The 22742-nt window shown below is 36.2% G+C and overlaps 1 protein-coding gene across 1 annotated transcript in view; it reads right to left on the reverse strand.

Annotated features, from left to right (window-relative positions):
- Positions 1–256: 256 nt before the first annotated feature.
- Positions 257–22742, reverse strand: part of ANGPT1 (angiopoietin 1) — a 164516-nt gene continuing 142030 nt past the window's right edge. The window contains exons 8-9 of the mRNA XM_014965171.1: positions 13011–13141; positions 257–2592 (exon numbers count right to left, since the gene is read on the reverse strand). Coding sequence (XP_014820657.1) covers positions 2432–2592; positions 13011–13141 — 292 coding nt within the window. The 3' untranslated portion in view covers positions 257–2431. The remainder of the gene's footprint in view (positions 2593–13010; positions 13142–22742) is intronic.

A 22742-nucleotide genomic window follows, 5' to 3' on the forward strand; every position in this document is an offset into this window, starting at 1 on the left:
GAGAGTTGTATGATTTGAACTTAAGATGATAAATATAGTCCCATGGTTTTAATCAAAGAAATTGAATAAAAATACTGAAGTATGGATTTGAAAGGCTAGAAATATTAATTTCTGGACAAACTTTAATTAGACTTGCTTCCTAGGCTTTGTCTAAATTTATTAATATTGCTTACAAGGGGAGATGGTGGCTTGTAAAATGTTGTCAGCCTGTCACAGAAAGCTATACTCAAAGTAAAGCAAATCACGGACTCTGCAATTTTTTAAAATGTTTTATTATAAAGGATAGGAAACCAAATTCACATTTTTTTCAAACCCAGATAAATAAACAGTAAATATCATGCTTTTGCTTTTAAATGTGTTTTGCCTTTTGCAATAGGATCTGCAAAAATGGCATTCCTAACTTGGAGACCTGCAAAAATATATCTTTTGAGGATATGGAGGAAGACGGACTACATATTTGGCACATAAATGAAGACCATTTCAAAAAACTGTTGGAAACTGAGACAAAACGGCTCTGTGAAGAAACTGCTAAGTAAGGAGTAGTTTGGTAACTTATTCAGCAGAAAACAGCAAATAAACCCTTAGGCAAGATTATTTCAAATATATATATAAATATATACAAATACACAAAAACAAAGATCTTCCCGCTTAAAACCAAACAAACATCAAATCGTAATAAAAACAGAGAACCCTGTGAGGCCTTGTGATCTTTAAGAAGGGATGTTTAAAAAAATCCAAGCAGTTTTTTTTTTTTCTATCCCACAGAAATAAACTGCTAAGGAAAAAAAAAAAAAAAGAGGAAAACAAGAAAAAAGCAAAGCAGTTGCTCTATTATCATCATTCTTTAAAAAAGAATCAGGTCTTTGTTGTGCCTAATCTCAAAATAGTTTCATGAAGGAAACAAAGCAACACACAAAATCAACAAACTCTCCACATTCAGATTTTGCACATCATGTTGGTCCCAATTTAATCGATGAGAATGTTACTTTTGATTTCAGTGGGAGCAGGGTTTTTCCTTTCATATATTGCAGAATTAGAATGACTGCAAGCTACTTTCCCAAATGGACTTTTTTCATATGACTAAATCAGGAGGGGCTGTAAATGGAAAGAGTTTATCTTGTCTAATAGTTGAATTGTGCATCTTGCCACACACTTCTGCAACATTTTAATATAACAAAATTACTTGTAAGCTGTCTTCTAAACTTCTTTTAATATTTATATCCTCTTGAGGCTTTACACCCTTTGTGAAGGGTCAGGGCTGCCTGTACAAATTAAATGACCGTTACAGGAAATATAAACATGCTATTTACAAGTTCACAATTCTTTATTTTCTATACAATTCTGATGAGTATTTTTTATAGTTGTAGCCTAAGAACTGTGTAAAACTGGCATGCTTCCGATATTCACAAAAATGTAATAATACAGTGAAGAAAGGAAAATTTAATAAAAAAGTAAAAGAATTAATGATAAATTGCGCACATGCAAGGATACTGTAAACTGAATCCATTGCCTTAAGCTATGCATTTATGTCATTTTTATATATCCTAACAGTTTGCCTTCCTGTGTACTTTTGATGGAAATATTCCATGCAAAATCCCATATTTTCTTTAGGATAATATTTCACATTCTTTAAACCTTCCATTAATTTTTCTGTATGACATTCAGACTGCCTTTAATGAAAGAAGGGAAAAACCTCAAAACACAGCTACTTTTGTTAGCACACTATAAATCTTAGCTCAGGGATTATGCCAATTATCTGATTTACCTCTACAGAGCAACTGAAGAATTTATGCTTATTAGCCTTATCTTTCTTCATACATTTGACTCAGATTATTTATGAGAAATATGTCCTTAAAGGATTTAATGAAAAGTAATATTTGCACAAATTATATGACTCTTGGATTAAAGTAAATCCATCCACCATTCAAATTCAGTTCATTTAAGAAAAACAATACTTGGAGTGGTCACCTTGAGTGCTTTAAGATGCATTTTAATAAAGGTGTCTCCGTAGTCCTTTTTCATGGACATAATGTTGGCATTTCACTGCTGAATAACATTCTACTCAATAGACTGTGGTCGATACTTTTCAGTTCTTCAAATTCTGATGCTGTTGCTGAATAATCTAGTATGTTTTTTGCGTTAAAAGAACAAAAATATCCTCTGACAAGCACCAGATTCGGGCAGAATAACCAGATCCAGTTGTTCTTCTCTGGAAAAGCACTGAAGCCACCTTCCTCTAAACCAAGCCTCACCCACTCATCAAAACGTGGGGTGACTGCTAAAAAGTTTTATTATGGAGTGACAATGAAGCAACTTTGCGTCATCCCTACGTGTTGCTTTCAAGAAGCCCTTCACCTTTTTTCCTTCAGACTGCAATGCTGCTGAGAGCAGTGTTGTCCTGGTTTGTTCTGGGATCCACTGCTGAATGCCTTTAGAAGTCCAAGGGCCGAATCATCATGGTGGTGGAGCGCAAGGAGTAGCTGGGGCCTTTGAAGTAATGCCACTTGATGCCGTTGAGCTTTCCGTGATTTTGTCCAGCTGTGTAGAACATCCCATTGAGATTGGAGGGGCCGCAGGCATCAAACCACCACCCTGAAACCATTAAGACAAACAATTAAACTGCAAGTGCACTAAGCGTTTTTATTTTGCTTTATAGGTTTAGATAATTAGCAAATTCTGGTATTCCCAGGCTCATAAAGACTCCTGGTGTGTGTGGGTATTTTCATATTTTCTTTTTTTGTTATTTTGTGGCATTCTGTAGACAGTGGTACTGGAGAGTGCACAGTTGCATTTACAGAGTTGGAAAAGTATTTAAGTCCTAACACATTCTGGTTTTATATGCAGTATGTGAAGTAAGTACAAGAACAACAAGGAAAAATAAAGTTCTTTGCATGTTTAGATAGTATTTCAGTTCACCCATCTCATGTAAGCCTCAGAAAAAGACTATAACTTATAAGTATTTTGCATAATTTCACTTGTTTGTTTATTTTGAGTATAAGCATGTTTTAATTTTATTTTCCAGTCCTTTTCTCTTGCTTTAACTGTGATTGTTCAATTGCTTACAGGGTTTGTTTTTGTTCTGAGGTCAGATGTTCATAGTAAACAGGGGTTATGAGCGTGGTAGTGCTGCCCTGTTACAGTGATTACAATATTATTGTAATAGATAATCAGTGTTCAGAATGGTGTGCAAGGAGACAAGCAGAATCATTCTTTACAGCTTATGATAGATTTATAAACAAGAGTCAGCAAACAAATGGAAGGACTAAGTGAAGAAGACAATTATAACCCTGTAAGATGCTGTTAGTCAGAATACCTGTATCATCATGTATAGATGATTTAGGTGATTACCAGAATGAGCATGCATTTAGATGACAGTATGGCAAACTTCAGTCAAGGCATATTTGTTGCATGTACAGTTTGAGCCAGAACAGTGACATTCAATCCTTATTCTTATTATTTGAATGTGAAAACCTGTGCTAAATCTTGAGTTTACTAATCTTGATCTTGAAATGTGCCAAACGCTTTTGGGTCAGCAGCAGTGTCACGGGGGTCCAAACTCAGACCCATTTGAGATTTTTTTGCTTCTCTCAAAGCATCTAAGCAAGTTCCCATCTGGCGCCTAGAAAACTGACAAATGTCCATTCAATCTCTTTTTTTTTTTTTTTTTAGGGTGTTTGTAGGCACTTTATTTACATGCGTACAGGTAGGAGAAAATTACTAGTTACCTGACTGTCACTGACTACAAAGATATTAAAAATGTTACTGACTGATATCAGTTAGGCTTAGAAAGTTGCTAACTGCCTTTTCTGTTCCCTTATCCTGACTGTTCTTTCCCAGCAAGAAGTGGCTTCCTACTCGTTGGTCCTTGGAACTCTGTCTGCAATTGCATATATTTCAATTTACTGGTAAGATAGGGAAAGAAATGTCTTGTCCAGATGCTTGTGCTTCTAGTTCACTGCTGTAAGACTGTTCTGAAAAGTGCGGTGACTCAGATTTGCTTTCAGAGGGCAAGCCAGAAACCTGGCTTACAGAATGGCCCTATGAACAGTAGTGTTGGCATAACTGAAGAAGTAATAAACTGAGAAGTTAGAACAAAAAAAGAAGTGTAACAGCTCAAGAACTTTTCAACCTGAGTTTTCTGCCAAAGAAAATGCATGTAGAGCCATACCTCCACCTTTGCGAATGCTCTGTTAAGATAGCACTGAAAATAAACAATAAATATTTATTAAGTACATTACTAATAATGACAGAGGTTTTGCTATCATTTGTATGACTGAATGCAGAAAATTCCAAATTGCTGGAAGAGTAGGTTTGGTTGTGAACTGTTTGCAAAAAAAGTCATTTCACCTTTAAACTTCTGCAGTGAAGATATGTATATTTGTCTTTAACCAATGGAGAAAATGGAGTCAGTGGTGAAAAACAGTGTGGATCTTCAGATATGTTTTAAATTGTTGCTTTAAGATTAAATTAATTGGTTAACTCTCTTGTCCACATCCCCAAGATGTTTTTTTGTTAAGGTGAATTTTGGATTGCCACGGGAGTTAGAGTCTTAAGGCAAACTCCAAATAGCATGAAACTTGGCAACACCAAGATTACAGAATACAAACTGACGAAGATAAACTAGGTGACATGCTGACTCCACTGAAAATAGTGGGGGTTTTGCTGTATATCTTGAAGGGAATAGAATTTTCTCTCAAACACCTTACAGGGTATCCATGTAATATAACAGAAAGACGTTTAGTTCAAACTGAGGAAGGCAGAATGAATCCCCAGACTGCAAAGAGCTAATATCCCCTATGTCAAAAATGTATTAACCTCAATGACTAGGAGCATTATCTGTCAGAAAGATTTCTGCTGAGTGTTTTTCATAGTAAGACCTTGTGAATCTTTAGCATATGTCTTCGGCATCTTTCCATGTAATATGGTTTTACTGAACATTTGCCTTCATGTTTGAAGGCAAATAAGATCATAAGTATCAGGTGGTGGCTTTTGCTTTTGGTGGTTAAATGTCACTTTATTTTTAAAAGTTTTTTCAGTCTGCACATCACAGCATTGTAATCTTCCCAAGATTCCCCCTGCAAACCTTTTTCAAGTACCGCTGGTAGTGGCAAACTGATCGTTTAATGAATGAGTACCGCACTCTGCAGGTGTCACTGAGGACTGAAAGGCAGAATTTTAAATTTTCAATGTGTTTCCCACTCTGACTTCTGGAAACGGAATTAAACTGTGAGAAGCTCCTTTTAGACAATGCACATGGCCCAAGTGAATCCTCCAGTTTCATCATATTCAATGGTTAGCTTTTTATCTACCTATAATAAATGCGCTGTATGAAGTTATTTTAAACTATGTCTTGCTACTACTGATATGATATTGACCGTGATTAGCATTCAGATCCAGTGCTTACTCTGTCCTTTGTATTCAGATCCATGTAATTTATGTTTCTAGTCTTGTAAAGTAATTTCTTAGATTTTGGATAATACTTAGTGGGCTTTTTTCAGAAGTAACACTTCATAATGAAATCTTGAGGGAAGAATTTATGCCAGACAAATTCTGGCAAACTTCTATTTTGATGCAGTTGACCTCCCTTTGATTACAATGTTATACCTAAGGGGGCAATAACCAAAGAAAGAGAAAGTCATACAGCTGATGTTTTACTGTAACCAGAGTATAATCTTGTAGAAACTTAAGACAAAGTTAAACAGAGAAAATCTAATCCTCATTTTTCAAAGCTGGAACACAGATGCAGCTGGGTTCTGTTTATGGTGTTGGGATGAAGACATGGCAAGCTGTGCTAGTTACCATTTCATCTTAAAGGAACAGCAATAGATGAGTAAATGGCCTTTTTGGGGAGAAGGATTTCAGCCGTGCCCTACAAAATCCATGTTTAAAACAGAATGAGTTGAAGAAACACAAAATTTTACAGAAATTTTGTGATGACCTGGTCAAATCTCTCATCACAGATTTCTTCTAAATAAATACTTCCTTCAAAATGTGTTTTAATAAGCATCTTTTTTTTTTTCTATTATATTCTCCTTGTTAGTGAGACTGTATGAATATTTTCAAAGATGTTTCCTAATGTCTTTCCCTTTTCAAGTGCTTTTTTTTCCTTCTCCATAGGGTTATTTCTCTCCATCATCCCCTACAGTCTTCTCAAAGCTCCTCATTTTCCATAGGGTCTCAGATTGTCACGAGACTTCCTACCACATATCACAATACCAAAATCCACACCTTTGAATGGATGCAAAGGAAATGTTTTTTCAGATGCCTTGTATATTGGGGGAAAGAGGAATGGAAGCAGTGACTTTCTTGGTGGCTGGAAGGAATTAGGGGAATGCAGAGGTTTCTGGAAGAGATACCTGCTGCACTGTCATTGCAGAAAAACACCAAATAAAGCAGCTCCAGAACTGTGAGACAGTTTGACCCAAGGAAAGACTCCCAGTAGCTAGATGTTGTCTAATTCGCTGAGTCCTAGGATTTTCCTCCCATGAAGAATCTTGTTTGTCTTTCACTACAAGGTAATGGCTTTCCCAAATAAGTCTTCACGGAATAGGAGTAAGATTTTAACATGAGAGATACTTTTGGCAATGATTTCCATGGGATATTTGAATTGGGCATGAGAATCATGAAGCGTGGACATTATGAGAAATAATAATTGAAGCAAGATTTTAAAGTGACTAATGAAGTCATGGAGAGGAGGCTTTCAGGAGAAGGTTAAGAGTTTTTCTTCAGAAACACAGATAGTTTCTTCAAGTTGTTGTGATCACAAAGTCACTAATTGCTAATTTGAACTGAGGGTCAGTTCAGTCTTTTGAGGTTAGCCCACTTCTTAAAATTTGTATAGTATAAGCAGCATTACAATCTGTATTTGTAATAAAAGTCCTTATGTCATAAAGTGTATTGTCCAAACAAGAAATAATTTATATAATACATTGATAAGTTGTTTGGAAGTTCAGCTATACAAATAAACATGAATCCCCACTGTAGACAGCTGCTCTTCTGGAGCAGTTAAAGCATATTTATGTTTTGTGGAGTTATGCTTTGGTTTTTAATTAGTGTTGCTATTGCCACTGGGAAATTGTTAAATTTCATGTCAGCTCTTTTCATTAAATAAATGCATTGTGAATGCTTAAGCCACCTGTCACCAGAGAGTTCAGCTCTGCAGATCTGCTGTACTATATCTTTGGTCAAATATGAACGTATATTGAGTTAATTTTACAAGTTCTTGCAAAAATCTGTCTAATAAAGGAGCATTACTCAAATGAGTAATGATATTACAAGAAATAAAAACATCTTTTATTATGGTTTTCTGAAGTCATAAATATAATTTTTATATCATAGAATCTTCTTTGTCAAAAGCAACATAAAAAAAAGGCTTTTGTATGCCAAAAGTAACAGCTTTCCGTCTTTGGCTTGTATAAATTGTAATTAAGCATGTATGTATGTAAAATTCTTAGTAAGCAATGCTCATCAATTCATGAGTGAACTGTAAATCTAGCATGCATTGGGAATTTTCTAATGATCACTCAGGTTTGATGAGAGGTTCTTAGCTGCCTTTTACCTACTAGAAGAATAGGTGTCTAAACCCACTATGTTTGATGGCAGAGCCTTTCTTCACACATCTGTCTCTGCTCTCCCTCTGGAGTACACTGAATGCCTCCAAATGCAGTAAGATCAATACAATCCATTCAATAAGATCCAAAGTATGTTTGACCAGTACATTTGTATGAGTTTATGGGATAAATGGATCCCATGAAAAGCCCTTTAGGTTTGTCCATAAAATGTAGTGCATTTGGCAACAAAGCCAATAAGAATGATTTCTAATGCAATAATAATGAAATAGTCTTTACTGTTCAAAAGACATAATGACTGATTTTATGAAGGATTTCGATGTTTCTTTCATTTTGAGCTTTAAAGAAGTTAAATGGAAATACTTAGGCTCTGTTTGACTTTGGTAACTTCTCAGCTAGAAGACTGGGTGCAGTTTTGAATGACTCCTCAAGCTATATGTGGATCCACTGGGCAGAGTCCAAAAGAATGAATATAAGAGGAAAGATTTATAACTGTTTAGTCCAGAATTCAAAAAATAAATTGCCAACAATCTCAAATGCATTAAAAAGCTGCTGAACAAAGCAGCTTTTCAAAGGAATGCAAAAGAATGGTTTATTCTTTCCAGTGACAGAGGATAGGACAAGATGGATGAGGAAAAACTTCTTTACTTTGAGGGTGATAGAGAACTGGAACAGGCTGCCAGAGGGGTTGTGGAGTCTCCTCTGGACATATTCAAATCCCACCTGGATGGTTTCCTGTCCAACGTGCTCTAGGTGAACTTGCTTTGGTAGGGAGGTTCAACTAGATGATCTTCCAAGGTCCCTTCTGATCCTTATGATCCTGTGATTCTGTGATCTTACTTAAATTATTGTTGAATTAGTTTAGTCAACAAGATTTCTTATAAATTTACCCAAACTCAGTAACAGATTATATTATGAGAATTAATGTCTTTCACTACAAATCTTGAAGACAAACAGAAAGACAGAAATAAATATGCAGAGAAGAGTCGATCTTTGAAAGGGACTAAATGACCTCTGGGAGAAATTTCTAGGCCTATGTTCTATTATACATTACAGTATGGGATTGACCAGACTACCACTTAGTAATTGGTACTTCACCTTTGGAAGATTAAATCAGAATTTAGCTGTCTGGATATAAGACAAAAAGACATTAGCTTTTTATATCAACTGGGTAACACAATCATTTTTATGAGGTAAAAATAGCATGAAACTTTCAGACTGGTGACAACGTGCTGATCTTCTAAATGTAACAACATAATAATTTTTAAGTTGGTCACTTGGTGTTCTTCTAATACTTCATTGCTATTGTCCTTATTTAACCCTGATAAACATAGCAACATAGTAATGATTTTGTTAAAAGTGATGAGTAGTTATATGTCTAATGAAATATTTCCAATAATATATAAAGCCTCAATCAAAAAATATTCCAATAAATTCTTATCTGCATGGTGGTTATATTTTTCTGTCAAAATGTTAAACAATAGAAATGATACTTCATTAATGGTGTTTTATATGTAACTTGTTTATGAAAGCAACAATATGCATAAAACCCAAAAACCGATGCTTTCCTATGTAAGTAGATGTATGTCCAGGGGTTCATGTTGGATACTTCTAAGTGGGCTGAGATTGCTGCTTTTGAAGCTTTTGTTTCAAACAAAATATAAGAGAAACTGTGATAACAGATGGGCGGATTTCTATATTCAGCCAAGAACTTCCCTCCAAGTCATGACAAGAATCCTCCATAGAATTCTTGCCAGAGATTCACAAAATTCAGCACTTGGAGAAAAAAGCAGTGAAACAACAGGCAAAGAGTGTGCCACTGCTTGGGATTGCAAGTGAGCAGTTTCTCACTTGATAGATGAGAAATCCATTGAGGATTACTAATACATGGGAACTGTCTTTGGCTCAAGGAAGCCCCTGAGATGCAAAAGATACTGGGAAAATACTCAGGGGAAGCATCATTTATTTGCATTGTTCTTATGCCTGTACTGAGGCATCTGCTGCTGAGGGCTGTCAGAGACAGGAGACTGCGGCTGGATGGACCTCTGCTTCCAGTAAAATAAAAAAAAGTTATTTCAAAAATTATATGGTGTTTCAATACTAGCAAAACATCTCGAAAGTCTCCCCATCATTTTGTCCAACTACTTCAGGGACCAGAAGTTTAGCTTGTTACCTAAAGCAAGGTAAATGTCTTGTGTGAACATCTCAGACTGCAGCCAATGCAAGACAAAGCAAGTCACCTTAAGACTGTTTCACTATGGGCCAAATTACTAGAACTCACTTTCCAGTGACTGAAAACAATTGCATAAACAATTCCTGGGGCTCAGCTGACAGGTGGTATCCTGGCGGGATGCTCTAATTTGGCCTTAAACCCATGAATCTGATTCAGACATGTTAAGTGCTCTCCTATTGGAAATCTGTCTGAAGTGCCTTAGATATCATTCACGTGACAGTTTGTTATAATTTAAGCACTGTTTCTTGCAAAAAGCCATGTATGTAGCTCAGTGGGATAGTCTTCAGAGTAATGCTTGAAATTATATGGGAATATAACCTTTTGTTCATTTAAGTGGCCTGAGATATTTTACCAGTTCTTAAGTATTTTCATGATATAAATTGTTTTTGCTACTTTGGCCAATGATATGTTTAAATGAAGAAATTATTTTAATAAATATGCTTCGCCTCACTTTAAAGTAAACCAAACATGTTTAGTTTAAATTTTCCAAGGCAGAAAAAAGCAGTTAAAATATTTAATTACCATGTAAAGTTCACAGGACCTAAGAATCCAGCTCATGCATGTACTTTTGAAGCCACTGCCTAAAATCAATGTTAAGATAGAGTCAAGTAGCACAGTATGGGTCTTGAAAGCACAAGAAACACACACACACAAAACTCTGTTGATGCTACTGTATTATTCTCCCAGTGTTTAATTTCTTATTCTGGGGAAGAGGGAGGAGAGAAAGGAGGAGTAAGAATAATAGTCTTGATATAGACCAAATAAAACTGACAACTAGTAAGATCACAGAGAGAAATGTGTTTTCCTTTCATTTTTATTTTCAGCCTTGACTATAACCATATCACAGTCTCGAGCTTCAGCTTATCTCAGCCTTTATTCCTGACATAAATATATTCAGTTCACCTCATAGAGATAACAGACTCAACCAAACTGTCAAGATAGCTGGGAACCTGCCTGTAGATTTCATATCATTCATCATTAAAGAGCTCTCTGTGATGTTGCCAAAACAAACAGAGTGTGGTATCTTTTCGGGAAAAAAAAAAAAAAGAGCAAAAAGAGCTTTTCCAAACCTGTTATCATTGCTACTTTTCTTAATTAGTCTTAGTCTGTGGCATAAAACTGAAATCTACACACAAAACAAATGTTTTGCTATTTAATTCAGTATCTGATATTTATCAAAGTATGAGAAAGACATTTTGAGGAGCAAATGATAACAAAGTGTTTGAGGAGGACTCCAGCATGATTAAAGTTTTTCTCTTTTTCAAGAACTATGAATTACTCAGTGTTATACAGACTTTCTCCAAAAGACTAGTACTCAGAGTCCAGTCAAAAAGACTAGACTCATCTGTCTCCAAAGTCTCACTGCATCTCCTTTTACTCTGCAGTGATTTGTTCTATTTGTGGTTTCCTCAGCATTTGGTAATTCTCCCCCTTCCTCCTTATTCCTTTCATTTGCTAGCAGTATATTCCAAAATGTGGTTTTCCTGCTGATTTACAGGACTGCTGCAACAAAATATATGTGAACCTTGTGGAATGGTTGTTCAACAGCAGGCTGACCTTAGCAGGGCATTGACCTGCCATAGGAGTCAGGGCAGGAAAATAAACAAAACCCTCAGCTCCCAGAATTAGCTGTCTGGGAGCAGAGGTATTTCCAGGCAGCTTGGATACATGAATGAGTCTGCACTTCAGCACAGACAGTGCTCACGCTTAGAAGCTTCTCACTAGACCCTGGCCTGCCCTGGAAGTAAGACACTTTAATTTAACATGGTCTTTAAAGGGAAAGGTCAACAGTTTTAATTAAAATAAACTACTGACTTCTCATCTATTTTCTGTCTCCAGAACTACCTGGTTAGCTTCTTTTCTTATAGAAAGGTAGTGCCTGATTACCTCCGTATCGGAAGAAGTTTCCCATGATGACTGTTAATAAGATATCACTAGAGGAAGTCAGAAAATTTTGAAAAATCATCTCCTTAAAGACTTTCCCAGGTGGGTAATTTCCAATCGGCTAAAGAGAATGAGAAGCTACATTGTGTATTTGGTACAAATTCCCAGTGATGGGAACCCGTCTTCTCTTAGCAGATGACAGTTTTAGAGGCTCATATATGTCTGAATGTGGCCTGAGTTGGATTCAGTCAGAGTGCCAGTAACCACAAATAATAGCAGCTTAACAGTCTGATCCAAAATACTGAATAATTTATATGCTGTAAGTTTTTTTCCAGGAAAGTTAGAAATCACTGAGGGAGAGTCTCTGAAGAAGATCAGATGTGAAGATAAGAGCCCTTCTTGATCATACAGTCAATAAAAAAAAAAATTGAAGCTTTCTGCTTTAATGTGGTTTTCTGGAGATAAAAAATGAGCTTACCAATATAGGGACCACAAATAAGCATCATTTGCCAGAAAAAGTTCTCACTCTTGTGCAGAGCTTTAGGTGTCCGTATGGGGAGATAATCTCAGATATTCCTCCTCCTCCATATTGGAGGGAACAAATATCAGTCATGTACTAGCTGGCAGTCAGATTGACTTGGTGCTTTAAACTGTTCCAGTGCAACTACTCTGTGTTCTCCCCCAACTTGACTCTTCTTTCTTTCCTTCTGCAGTTCAACTCAGCTCACCAAGTCTAGTCTTTCACAGGTAAGTGAATTAGCCTTTACATTAACTATGTCTATATGCAAATGTATATGTATTATGCTTGTATAGGAGAGAAAGCTGAATCATTACAATTATTTCAATAACAATATCACACCCCTAAGTGAAACAGATAATATCATGCAAGTCCAGATTCTAATTGTTTTTAAACTTTGCCTTCTGTTATCTATTTCCTTGCATTTTCTCTCTTCTCTTTCTGTCTGATTCTCCTACTTCTCACAAAGTCCTTCCCCTGTTCCTTATCTCTTAGCTTCTTCTCTCTTTGTCTTTCTTGCCTCAAAAATAACACTAGCTTAGGCTTTTCCCCTTGATATTATTGTAACAGCTTCAGTGCAGAAGTATACTGACTGCATCTCTGAATAATCCCTTCCCTGCTGTTAGGAATCTTGAGGTATTGGCACTACCACAATATATATACAGAAAAGAGTAGGAGTAATAATAATAAAAGGAATTTTCACTCAATAGTTACACATCCATGAATGCAACTTCATCCATGGTTGCTTTATGAAAACAGAGTAGATTCCTGTCAATGTACCACATACTTTCAGAGTTGTTGCACTCACCTCCAGTCAACATGAGAGCACATTTACACATGCAGTTGTCATTGTCAGCATCTTTTGTACTGAATTCAGCACCATGTAAGATCAGGCTGCTCTGTTTTCCAGCTGTTCCACTGTGGCCTTTTAAATAAAGCCTGAAACAGTAAGAGAAAATAATCAGTGTCACTAAAAAGAAAAATAAAAGACCCAGATATCTTCCAACATCAGCTGTGCCTTGTATGAAGTGCACTTGGAAAATTCAGAAATGACTTGTGTTTTAGCTCAATCTCTTTGTTGTTTCAGGTGTAAAATGGGGACATTCAGGGTTTTTCAATGCATCTGTTGTAGCATGTTTCCCTGCCCCAGAGCAGAACTAAGCACATGGAATCTGCACCGGAAAATGCAATAAAGCAGAGGGAGAACAGAAAAGAGAATGAGGAGAGGTGCCCAGAGATCTGGAATACATTGACAGAATAACTGAGTATTTGAGTAGCTGGTCTCTTTACTGTGGCACAGAAACAGCACTCCCAGTTAACAGCAGCCACATTATTAATCCCTGGGCTCGAAAGAGGATTTCAGCAGTTTCAGAATTTTTAATTCCACTAGTTACAGCACAAGCCAGCAAACTAGTTCTGCCAAAGCTGTCTTTGGGTGATGAATGGAGAATAACTTAGAGTTCAAGCCACAAAAGTCTTCATGATTTGCAATGCTAAATATCCCTTTTCTTAAGGAGTCTTGTCAACTAGTTGAAACCACAATCATGAGCTAGAAGCTTGAGCCCAGCCCCAGCAAGTAACAGAGGATTTGTGGTGCTCAATGTTGTAATGCCCAAAGCCAAGTGTGCCAGCTGCAGGGATACCGAACGAAGCACCTCTGTCCCAGCAAGGAAACACTGGGCACCTGGGCATGTCTGACCTGAGTTCACAATGCAGGGACATGCACAAGAAAATGCTGAGGAGAGGAGAGGAGAGGAGAGGAAACTGCAGGCATCGTATGAGCAGATGTGATGGGTGCTCTCTTCACCCAGAGCCCAACAACAGATCTTTCTGGTGCTGCCATTTGGCATTTTGTTCTGCAGCATCTTTAAACGGACACCATTACTCTGATGTTCTGCGGAGCTGACTGGGAAACTCCTTGTATTCAAAGGCTTAGAGAAAGTGTGGAAAAATATATACAAAAACATTATAACTGGCTGTGGGAGGAAGGAGGGGAGGAAGGACAGAGAGACGGAAGGAGAGGAGAGGAGAGGAGAGGAGAGGAGAGGGAAGAGGTCAGACACAATGGTTTCCTTTGCCTTTGCTTAAGCATTTCTGTGAGACAGACATCACCGGGAGAGGGATGCTCACAGCAAAAACTACTTCCTGTACATAGCTACCTACATCAGACATCTGACTGGTATAAATTCTTGGGTTTTTTTTCTTAAAAGGTTGCTGGAAGAGGAAGGTATCTTTTGCCATGATAGCTTCATATACAGAAAGAAGGACACAGGATTTCAGTGTCTACTGGGAAATTATGAAGCCATAATATTTACATCCCAGGAGCAAGCCCTAGAAACTGGAGCATGAGAGGGAGGAACGAGCATCCCTCACCTGTCTCACTGAAGGCCTACAGGCAGGAATACATGAACCACAGGGCTAACCAAGAATATGACTTGGTATCTACTGGGATAGACCTCTCCACTGGAGAGAAGGTGAGAAATATCAGTTCTGCTTCTTAAAGACTTAAAAGTGTTTAAAGCAGGAGAGATGCCTCTTTCTCTCTGGGATTTACAGCTGGGAGTGGCATCCGAGAAAATGCCTTCCCAAATTTTCCCACACAGTGAACAGGGAGAGCAGTTAGGAGTCACTGGTTGTTGTTGCTGCCTCTTAGATTGTTGCATTTTTAACCAATGGCTTTGGATGAATAAAAAAGTAAAGGCTTTTACCAGAGTGTCATTCCTCCGCTTGTTTAGATGGAAGACAAATACTTCTCTTTAAAGTGGTCACAGCGTTAACAGAAGGAGTAGAGAGCATCCCTAACCCATTCTAGCCTACACAGTAATAGTTAAGTCATTGACATTTTTTTGAGATGAGGAGAAGAGTCTGTCCCCCAGACTGAGATTTAAATAAAACCCAGCTCTCCCACAGAACTTTGGGTTTGGAGCTCTGCTTACGAGAGGGAGGAGAAGGGGCACATAAGCACCATATAGCAGCTTTCCTTAATCAAGAACATAACTGCTGGTTTGGGTTTTTTTGTCTTGCATGCATCTATGGGTGGATATTAGACCCAAAGCAAGCCAATCTGTCTAAACTTGTCATGGAAACTCATTACAGGAAAATCTCTTCTGGATATCCCAGTGAGGTTACCAAGCCCTCTCAAGATCTGAAGGCACAGAACCAGCACTCAGGGCTCTAGAGAATCTGAGATTGACACTTTCAGACTGACATAAACGTCACCTAATTTTCAGTGAAATTTTTCCTCTGTGTCCTTTCTCCATCTTTAAAAATTGAGACAATAAATGCTAAGCATGAACATGGTAAAACCAAAATTTATTAAGAAAAGATACCTTTCAGGGCTGTCCTTCCAAAGTAGTTATGCTGCCTACCTTCATTTGATTTTAATGTTGCATGTCACCTTATCTGATCCTGATGACTAAATACCCTTCAATTTAATCTTTAAATTTTATATATAGATAAGTACACACACACAAACATATTAAAATTCTTGGATTAAATATTAAAACTATGGATAGTCAAATACATTTGGATAGCACAAAAATGGATAAGGAGACTCAATAAAAGATAATGAAAATTCTTAGAAATTTAACAAGGAACAGCCAAGGAGCAAGAATCCAGGAAGGTCATTGCATTCTACTATTATCCAATCACAGTGGCGATTAGCCCATAATTGCCATGTTACACTATCAAAGGATGGTTGTTTTAGACAAGATTACTCTAAAATCTATCTTTGCTCATGTTCCATACAAACAAATGGCTGGAATTGATCCCATCTTCATTCATTGGACTTTTGCCTTGTTTTGCAAGCTGTGCCTAAATTTTTGCAGAACAAAATAAACTTCCCTGAGGTTCTGTTGATAGAAAAATTACTTTGTCACATGATAACTGCAATCTGATTTTAAAAGGCCATACATCCTCACTATATCAGCAACACCAAAGCTCACAGAAGTCTCATAAACTCAATTTAAAAGAAAATGCTGTTTACTTAAATCAAACAGACAATGCTAGTCAGGTCTTTTCATTAACAGTCAACACTATAAAACCCACTTAGTCCAATAATAAAAAAAAATATATAATGTAGGAAAACAATATAGAAATGAGTAATACTTGGTGTGCAATATTTTCCCCAAAGGGGTAGCGCATTAGGATTATTTACAAGCTCGTACTCTTGCCCTGATGTTTTATAAACATTCCCCTCAGGACATATTTAGATCTTGCCAGTTATGCTTGAATTTCCCTCAACACCATTTGTCTAGTAGGTATCCAGTGACTTTAAAAGGATAAAGCTTAGATCTAAACTCTAGTAAGCTTACTATACTGCAGCTCTGTACTGATGAACCACAGGGTGAAAAAGCAATTCTCTTGCTTTGGGCCTTTCTCCCTGAATTGCCATTGGCCAACAGTTAGGAAAAAGTGATACTGCAAAGTATCAGGTGTCAATCAAAAAAACAATACTGGTCCTGAAGGAGTCAGTTCTCTTTCTGCACTTCATTTCAAGCTACATGGGTTCAAACAAGCCTACCTTGAGATAGCAAGTCTTCATAGTACTAGAAGTCTAAAATACTACCAGGGCATAATTTCACTCCCTTGAAAAGATAGCGATTCAGGGTGGAGTTCCTTCGGTTGTTTTTGAAGGAGACAAAGGAAATTAAAATAGCAAAAAATAAACACTGGCAAGTAAATAATGAGTAAGTAAGAGTAAGAGAAATCCTGCATATGTATATTAAGTATTGAGGACTTCTGATAACATTTTCATTAAATTCTAAAATTACTATGAGGAACACAGCAGTTGATAGTATTCATTTAGAGACTCACAGCTTTCCTTGTTGATGGACTTTAGAAGAAATACCACATTTAAAAAAAAAAATTGCCACTGTAACCTCTTATCTAGCATGAGTGTTAGAAATTCCCTCTGCATTTTTTCCATGTGATATTATAGCAATGGCAGCTTGGGATCTATACACACAGAACTAGTGAGAGATCTATAGGACTCCCATAATTTAATGTTAGCTACTTCCTTCTCTAACTTTTTTCTGTTAGAGTTACTAGAGATCACTCAGTCCTTCATTTAAAGCAGTCCCTCAATGAAATAGCTAAGTCATACCTATGTTGGTGTGTAACGCATACTTTGTCTGTAAATAAACAAAAAACCATGCTAGCTTACTGTAAACATTAATAATCATCATTAAGAGATGTAGAGTACCAACTCAAGTACCTCAGTGTGCATTGTCTTAAATATTTTACATTAAGATAAGATTGAATTTCATCATTGCCACAGTCCTAAAAAGCTGAGTACAAATCTCCGTGACTGGAATTCATAAACATGAGTAATGGCTCAAGATTCTTAACCATTAAATAGAGAGAAACAGGAGTCTTGACGTAGGATTTAAAAGATTCAGCATGATGAATCAAGAGGGACACATCAAAGCTTGCCTTCGGGAAAAACTGTAAAGGGATGCCTCCAAATTCCCACCTCCCTTTTGTCTCTTTCTGCAGGCTAAAATGTCTCTCTCTGCTCCCTGCTCATTCCACGTGGTTGGCAGAAAGAAATCCCAAATTCTGATCCCTCCTCAAGGGAGGGATTGTTAATTTTGATGGAAAGGGTCATTCAATAAATTGGATGCACAGGGATCAGAATCCTATACCCAGAATTTCCTATTCACAAATGTTTTTTTTATCAATGAATAAAATGTAACATCTACAGAAGTAATATGAAATGTTATTGGCTCCTTGTAAAGTTTCCCAATGTGCCTTTTCCTGAACATACTACAAAATTGCATGAAGCGTCCCAATAGAAACAACTGTCCCTGAATAGCAAAAGCACCTCTGTAATAAAAACATCTTCCAAATATTTAATGATAGATAATGTGTTGTGAACAGGAAAAATCTGAATAATAACTCTAGAAAAAAACTGCTGTTACTGAGGTTGAAGCTAAAATGTTTGCAAAAATCTTGTTTAACATGGAACTAAATATAATGTGGTAACTATCTGGGAAGCCTGTTTGGTATTCAATTTTTTAATCATTTAATTCTCCCACTCAAGGGTAAAGAGAAACATCCCTTGTGTGTGCTAATTTGTAAATTCAGTGGAAAGACCAGCTCCTCATTGGAGATACAGCACGAGACATTTGTGGTGATCAGGAAGATGTTCTGGGTTGCAGTGTAGAAGGCATCATGGTCAGTGCTGTCGTCCTTCAGGTTACAGCTAGCTGCCTGGGCATCCATTTGCATTCTTTTTCTATGCCAGGAGATAAAGCTTCTTCTCAAACATAACATGCTTTTTCAGGGAAAATGTTTAAGTTAGCTTTTATTAGGGCAGTGCATACTCTCCTTACGAAAATAAATAAAAAAAAAAAACCACAACAGAACCAAACCCCAATATTTCATCAAAAATCAAGATTGTTTAACTAATAAGAACTTAACACCAGATAAGCCAAGTGATCATTAGAAGTAAAATAAAAGCCACTCTCAAAGAAAGAAAAATACTTTGGAGAAATTGAAGAAACTAGGTGTGTGGAAGATGACAAAAACTTCTTTAGTCACCACTACTCTCACAAAATTTTGAGCTGTTGCTAACCCATTCATTTGAGTTGCAAGAACAATTCACCACATTTATTGCTGCCCGTCCTTGAAAGACCAACGTAAAAGTAGCAAAGAGAAGAAGAAAGGGAACTGGTGTCTGACTGGATAAAATCAGCAATATTAACTGTAAAAACATAACAATACTAAATTTTCCCCACTCCTAACTTTACTTCAAACTTGAGAAACAGTGTATGTGGTAAATTCATGGACTCTTTATCTAACTATTTTGTACTCCTAATAGAGTTTGTAACTCTGCAAATAGTAGGCATGATGGTTCTGCAAACTGTTGAAAACTGGAATAATGCAGTAAGTAGCTCTGACAACCTGAACAGATTTTTAATTTAGTTCTTAATATTTTGCTGCCAGCATATGAATATAATTTCCTCCCACAGTTCCTGAAGAAAAGTGTAAGACTAGATGACCTCTGTATTTCTCCTTTGCTGCTCTGTAGCAATGACTCACTGCTGTAATTATTAAGTTTGACATTTAATGCAACTCCTTGCCCATTCTCCTGTTGAGACAAGTGAAATTTGCCAGCCAACAATATATTATTTCAATAGATCCAGAGTAAGAAGACATAGCTTCCAATTTGAAAGATAAAATGGTAATACTAAATACAACAATAAATGGAAATGATCAGTTTTCCTGCCTAATTGCTTCGGTAGAGCCTGTCTATGGGACAACAAACACTGCATGGTAAAGAGATTCTTCCCTGGGACTGTACTCAAACAGAAAATCTTATTTTCTCACTGAAGAGCTCTTTCTAATTTTAGCTTGTGTACAAGCCAGGCACACTTGACAGGTCAAAGGAGGAAAGTGTGCTTATTCTGGATAGTGAACAAGCAAACATAACCTAGCCATGAATAAGAAACACCGTTACATGTTACAGCAAATTATACAGTAGTCTAGTGAGCCTTGTTGTATGAATGTGAATTTATACAAATAATACAATAAATGTGCTTTTTCTATATTAAATTCCTCTAATAATTGACTAAAAAGCTGTACTGATTTGGAACAGCTATACTGAGCAGGGATAATTAGAAGACATCCAGATTTACTGTCAGAGAAATTTCTCCTCCTATAAGGCAAATGGCCTGTTGTACCGCTGCACGCAGACAAATGGTGCTTTGTCACAGTTTACAAAAATGTTTAAAAATATGTTTATTCTGGACAGTGAACAAGCAAACATATGCTTCTACTACTTGAAATACATGCTACAGAAGCCACGGAAACAGTGACTGTGGCAGTGTGAGCTGCTAGGTTTGCAGCTGATGTCAGTAACATAGTGGTGATGGAGAGGAAACATACGGCAACACTGGCTTTTACTGCTAACAGGGACAGAAACATATTTAAAAGCTCCTATCACAATGATGTGTTGAACAGAAATAATTCCCTCTAATCTCTCACCAAATACAGCACAGAGAGATACATTAATCTGATACTACTATTTTCTGTTAAAACTGTTTTTCAACACAATACTTATTCAAGAAATCACCCACCAATTTTTCTCTCATGGAAATCTGAAACAAAACCTTTAAGTTATTAGATTTATTGCTTTTTTTTTATTAACAGAAAGTCAAAATCGTGCCACAGAAAAAAAATAAATCTCACTCTCCCACAAGCTATATAAATGCTAAGATTTCCTGTTTTTCCTGCTACAGAAACTACCACGTTTGTCCTGATTCATGGTAGTATAATACATAATACATTAATTTAGAAAGTATAGGGACTGTATTAATTTCAAACTTGAAATAACTGGAGATGATCAATGTTTTAGACAGACATATAAACAGTGAACATGTACTAAAATGATAATGCAAATTGTTTTGATAGCATTGAAGATGGATGAACTTCTGAAAAAATAAAGTACAATTTAAACTTATCTGAACATTTGCCCAGGACACAGGCAAAGCCAATGTTAGAGAAATTTGGTTAACTTAAAATATAAAAATATTTTTCTCCCTACTCAACTACACTTCTTAAATTCGGCTGAAGACAAGAGTAGAATTGCCAAAATTGATTCTCAATGGATTTTTCAGCACAGAAATACAGGGACCCTCCAGAGAAACTCGTATTTTAAAAGTTTCTAAGGTTTGTATGAGTAATCAGACCTTCTGCTGCTTATCTTTACTGAATTGTTGAACCTCGTGATGCTTGTGTATTTTTATTTAAGGATCTGTTTTACAGACATTGAAGCTGTTGGAAAAGTTCAGTGAATATTGGTTTGAAATTTTATTTATCTGTGAATTGATTAATCCTGTTTGAAAATCCAGTAAAAGACACCCACAGAACTCCAGTAAAATTTAAAATTAATAATTATTCCAAAATATGCTTGAAGTTTCAAAAGTCTCATAAATGTAGTTGGTTAAAATCCATACAGATATATTGTAATAGTGGATTTCATAATTCTATGCTTTAATTGTACTGAGGGTGACATTAATTACCCACTGTCATCCCCATAGGTTGTACTTTATCCTAATTAACTGTTTTAGATAAAATAGAAACGGAAAACTTCATGTATCAGCATGCTGTTAGTGCTAACTTTTACTCTGATGACTACTGTAGAGATATTAGCCTCTTGTTACACCACATTGTCATTGAAAAATATCATCTACAGGCCACAGTAAAATATTTATCACACAGTTTACTTAATTGAAAGTAATTAATCATAAGTAACTGTAAAAGTTACAAATATCATAGACAGACCTGTGTTAAAAATGTATATAAATCTTACTGAGATATGTTGGTGCTTGGAAATTAATGTGCTTAAACAGTATATAATCAATGTGGTATGGAAGGGCTGTTAGGATTTTGATTTGGATTTTTTTGTGGGAGTTTTGGTTGGTTTTTTTCTTTGTAAAGAGTATGCTGGAATTATAGCTGAAATTAGATATAGTTGTGCTATAAAAACATTAAGTACCACAAGTCCATCTCTACTGTTGAATTACGCTAATTAAAACTTTGTTAATTAGCAATTACATTGTTTGCTAATTAGAAGTGAATTTTTTTTTTGCAATTATTGTTTGCAATTAGAATGTGAAAATGCCATTTAAATGTGATACTTCTTTTCCATTTACAGAGCTGCAAAGGAATATATAACTAATTACATCTTCTTTTTTCTCCAGTGTTTGCCTGAAGCTGTGATATTGGTAAAACCTATTTAAGGATGCCTATTATTAATTCATAAATATCCTTTTACAAAATAGACTTTAAAAGTCTTAAAATCCTAACATTTTCAGAAACAAAAATTATCTGTGCTCTCAGCAATTACATATTCTCACTACTTTCAGATTCATTGGAATAACAAACCGCCTAGGTTTATTACAAGAAAATTCAGAGGTTTATTCATATGTAAGCTTTTTAGAAACTCACTGTCACCGAACTGGAGGTTCCATAGATTATATGGTATTTTCTTTTCTTTTTTTTTTTTTTTTAAATAATGAACAATACAAGTAACTTTCTAAGTGGAGATAGTTTTGTTTTGTTTTTTTTAATCTGGATACTGGACCCTCATTGTTTTCTTAATTCTGGAGGTTCAATTAAATGTTGGTACAATTTAGCAGAAAACGGCAGTTTACCTGAATCAAGTCATTGTCCCAAAGATCCAGACTATCTTTCAGAGCAGAGAATTTCATTCAGAAATTATGTGGTATCTTAATTTATATTGCCCCCTTCCTTAATATTAGACTGTTTCTCTAAAATTCCATGGTCATGATAATATCTCAGGTCACAAATCAGGCATTGAGATAACTAACCCTTAAGCCGGGCTGCTCTGCGGGAAAAACAGATCAGGGGGAGTCTATAGTATCACAAACTATTCAGTTTGCTATGAGAGCAAGTGGTAAGAACCAGATAAGAGAGGAGCAGAAAAATAAGAGCAAAACCAAGGACTGGCACTGAGACGATGTCTTTAGATCCCAAAGATTTTTCATAAAACAAAATGGGACAATGTCCTTGA

This window comes from Calidris pugnax, unplaced genomic scaffold (assembly GCF_001431845.1).
Source record: "Calidris pugnax isolate Ruff unplaced genomic scaffold, ASM143184v1 scaffold41, whole genome shotgun sequence".
NCBI lineage: Eukaryota > Metazoa > Chordata > Aves > Charadriiformes > Scolopacidae > Calidris > Calidris pugnax.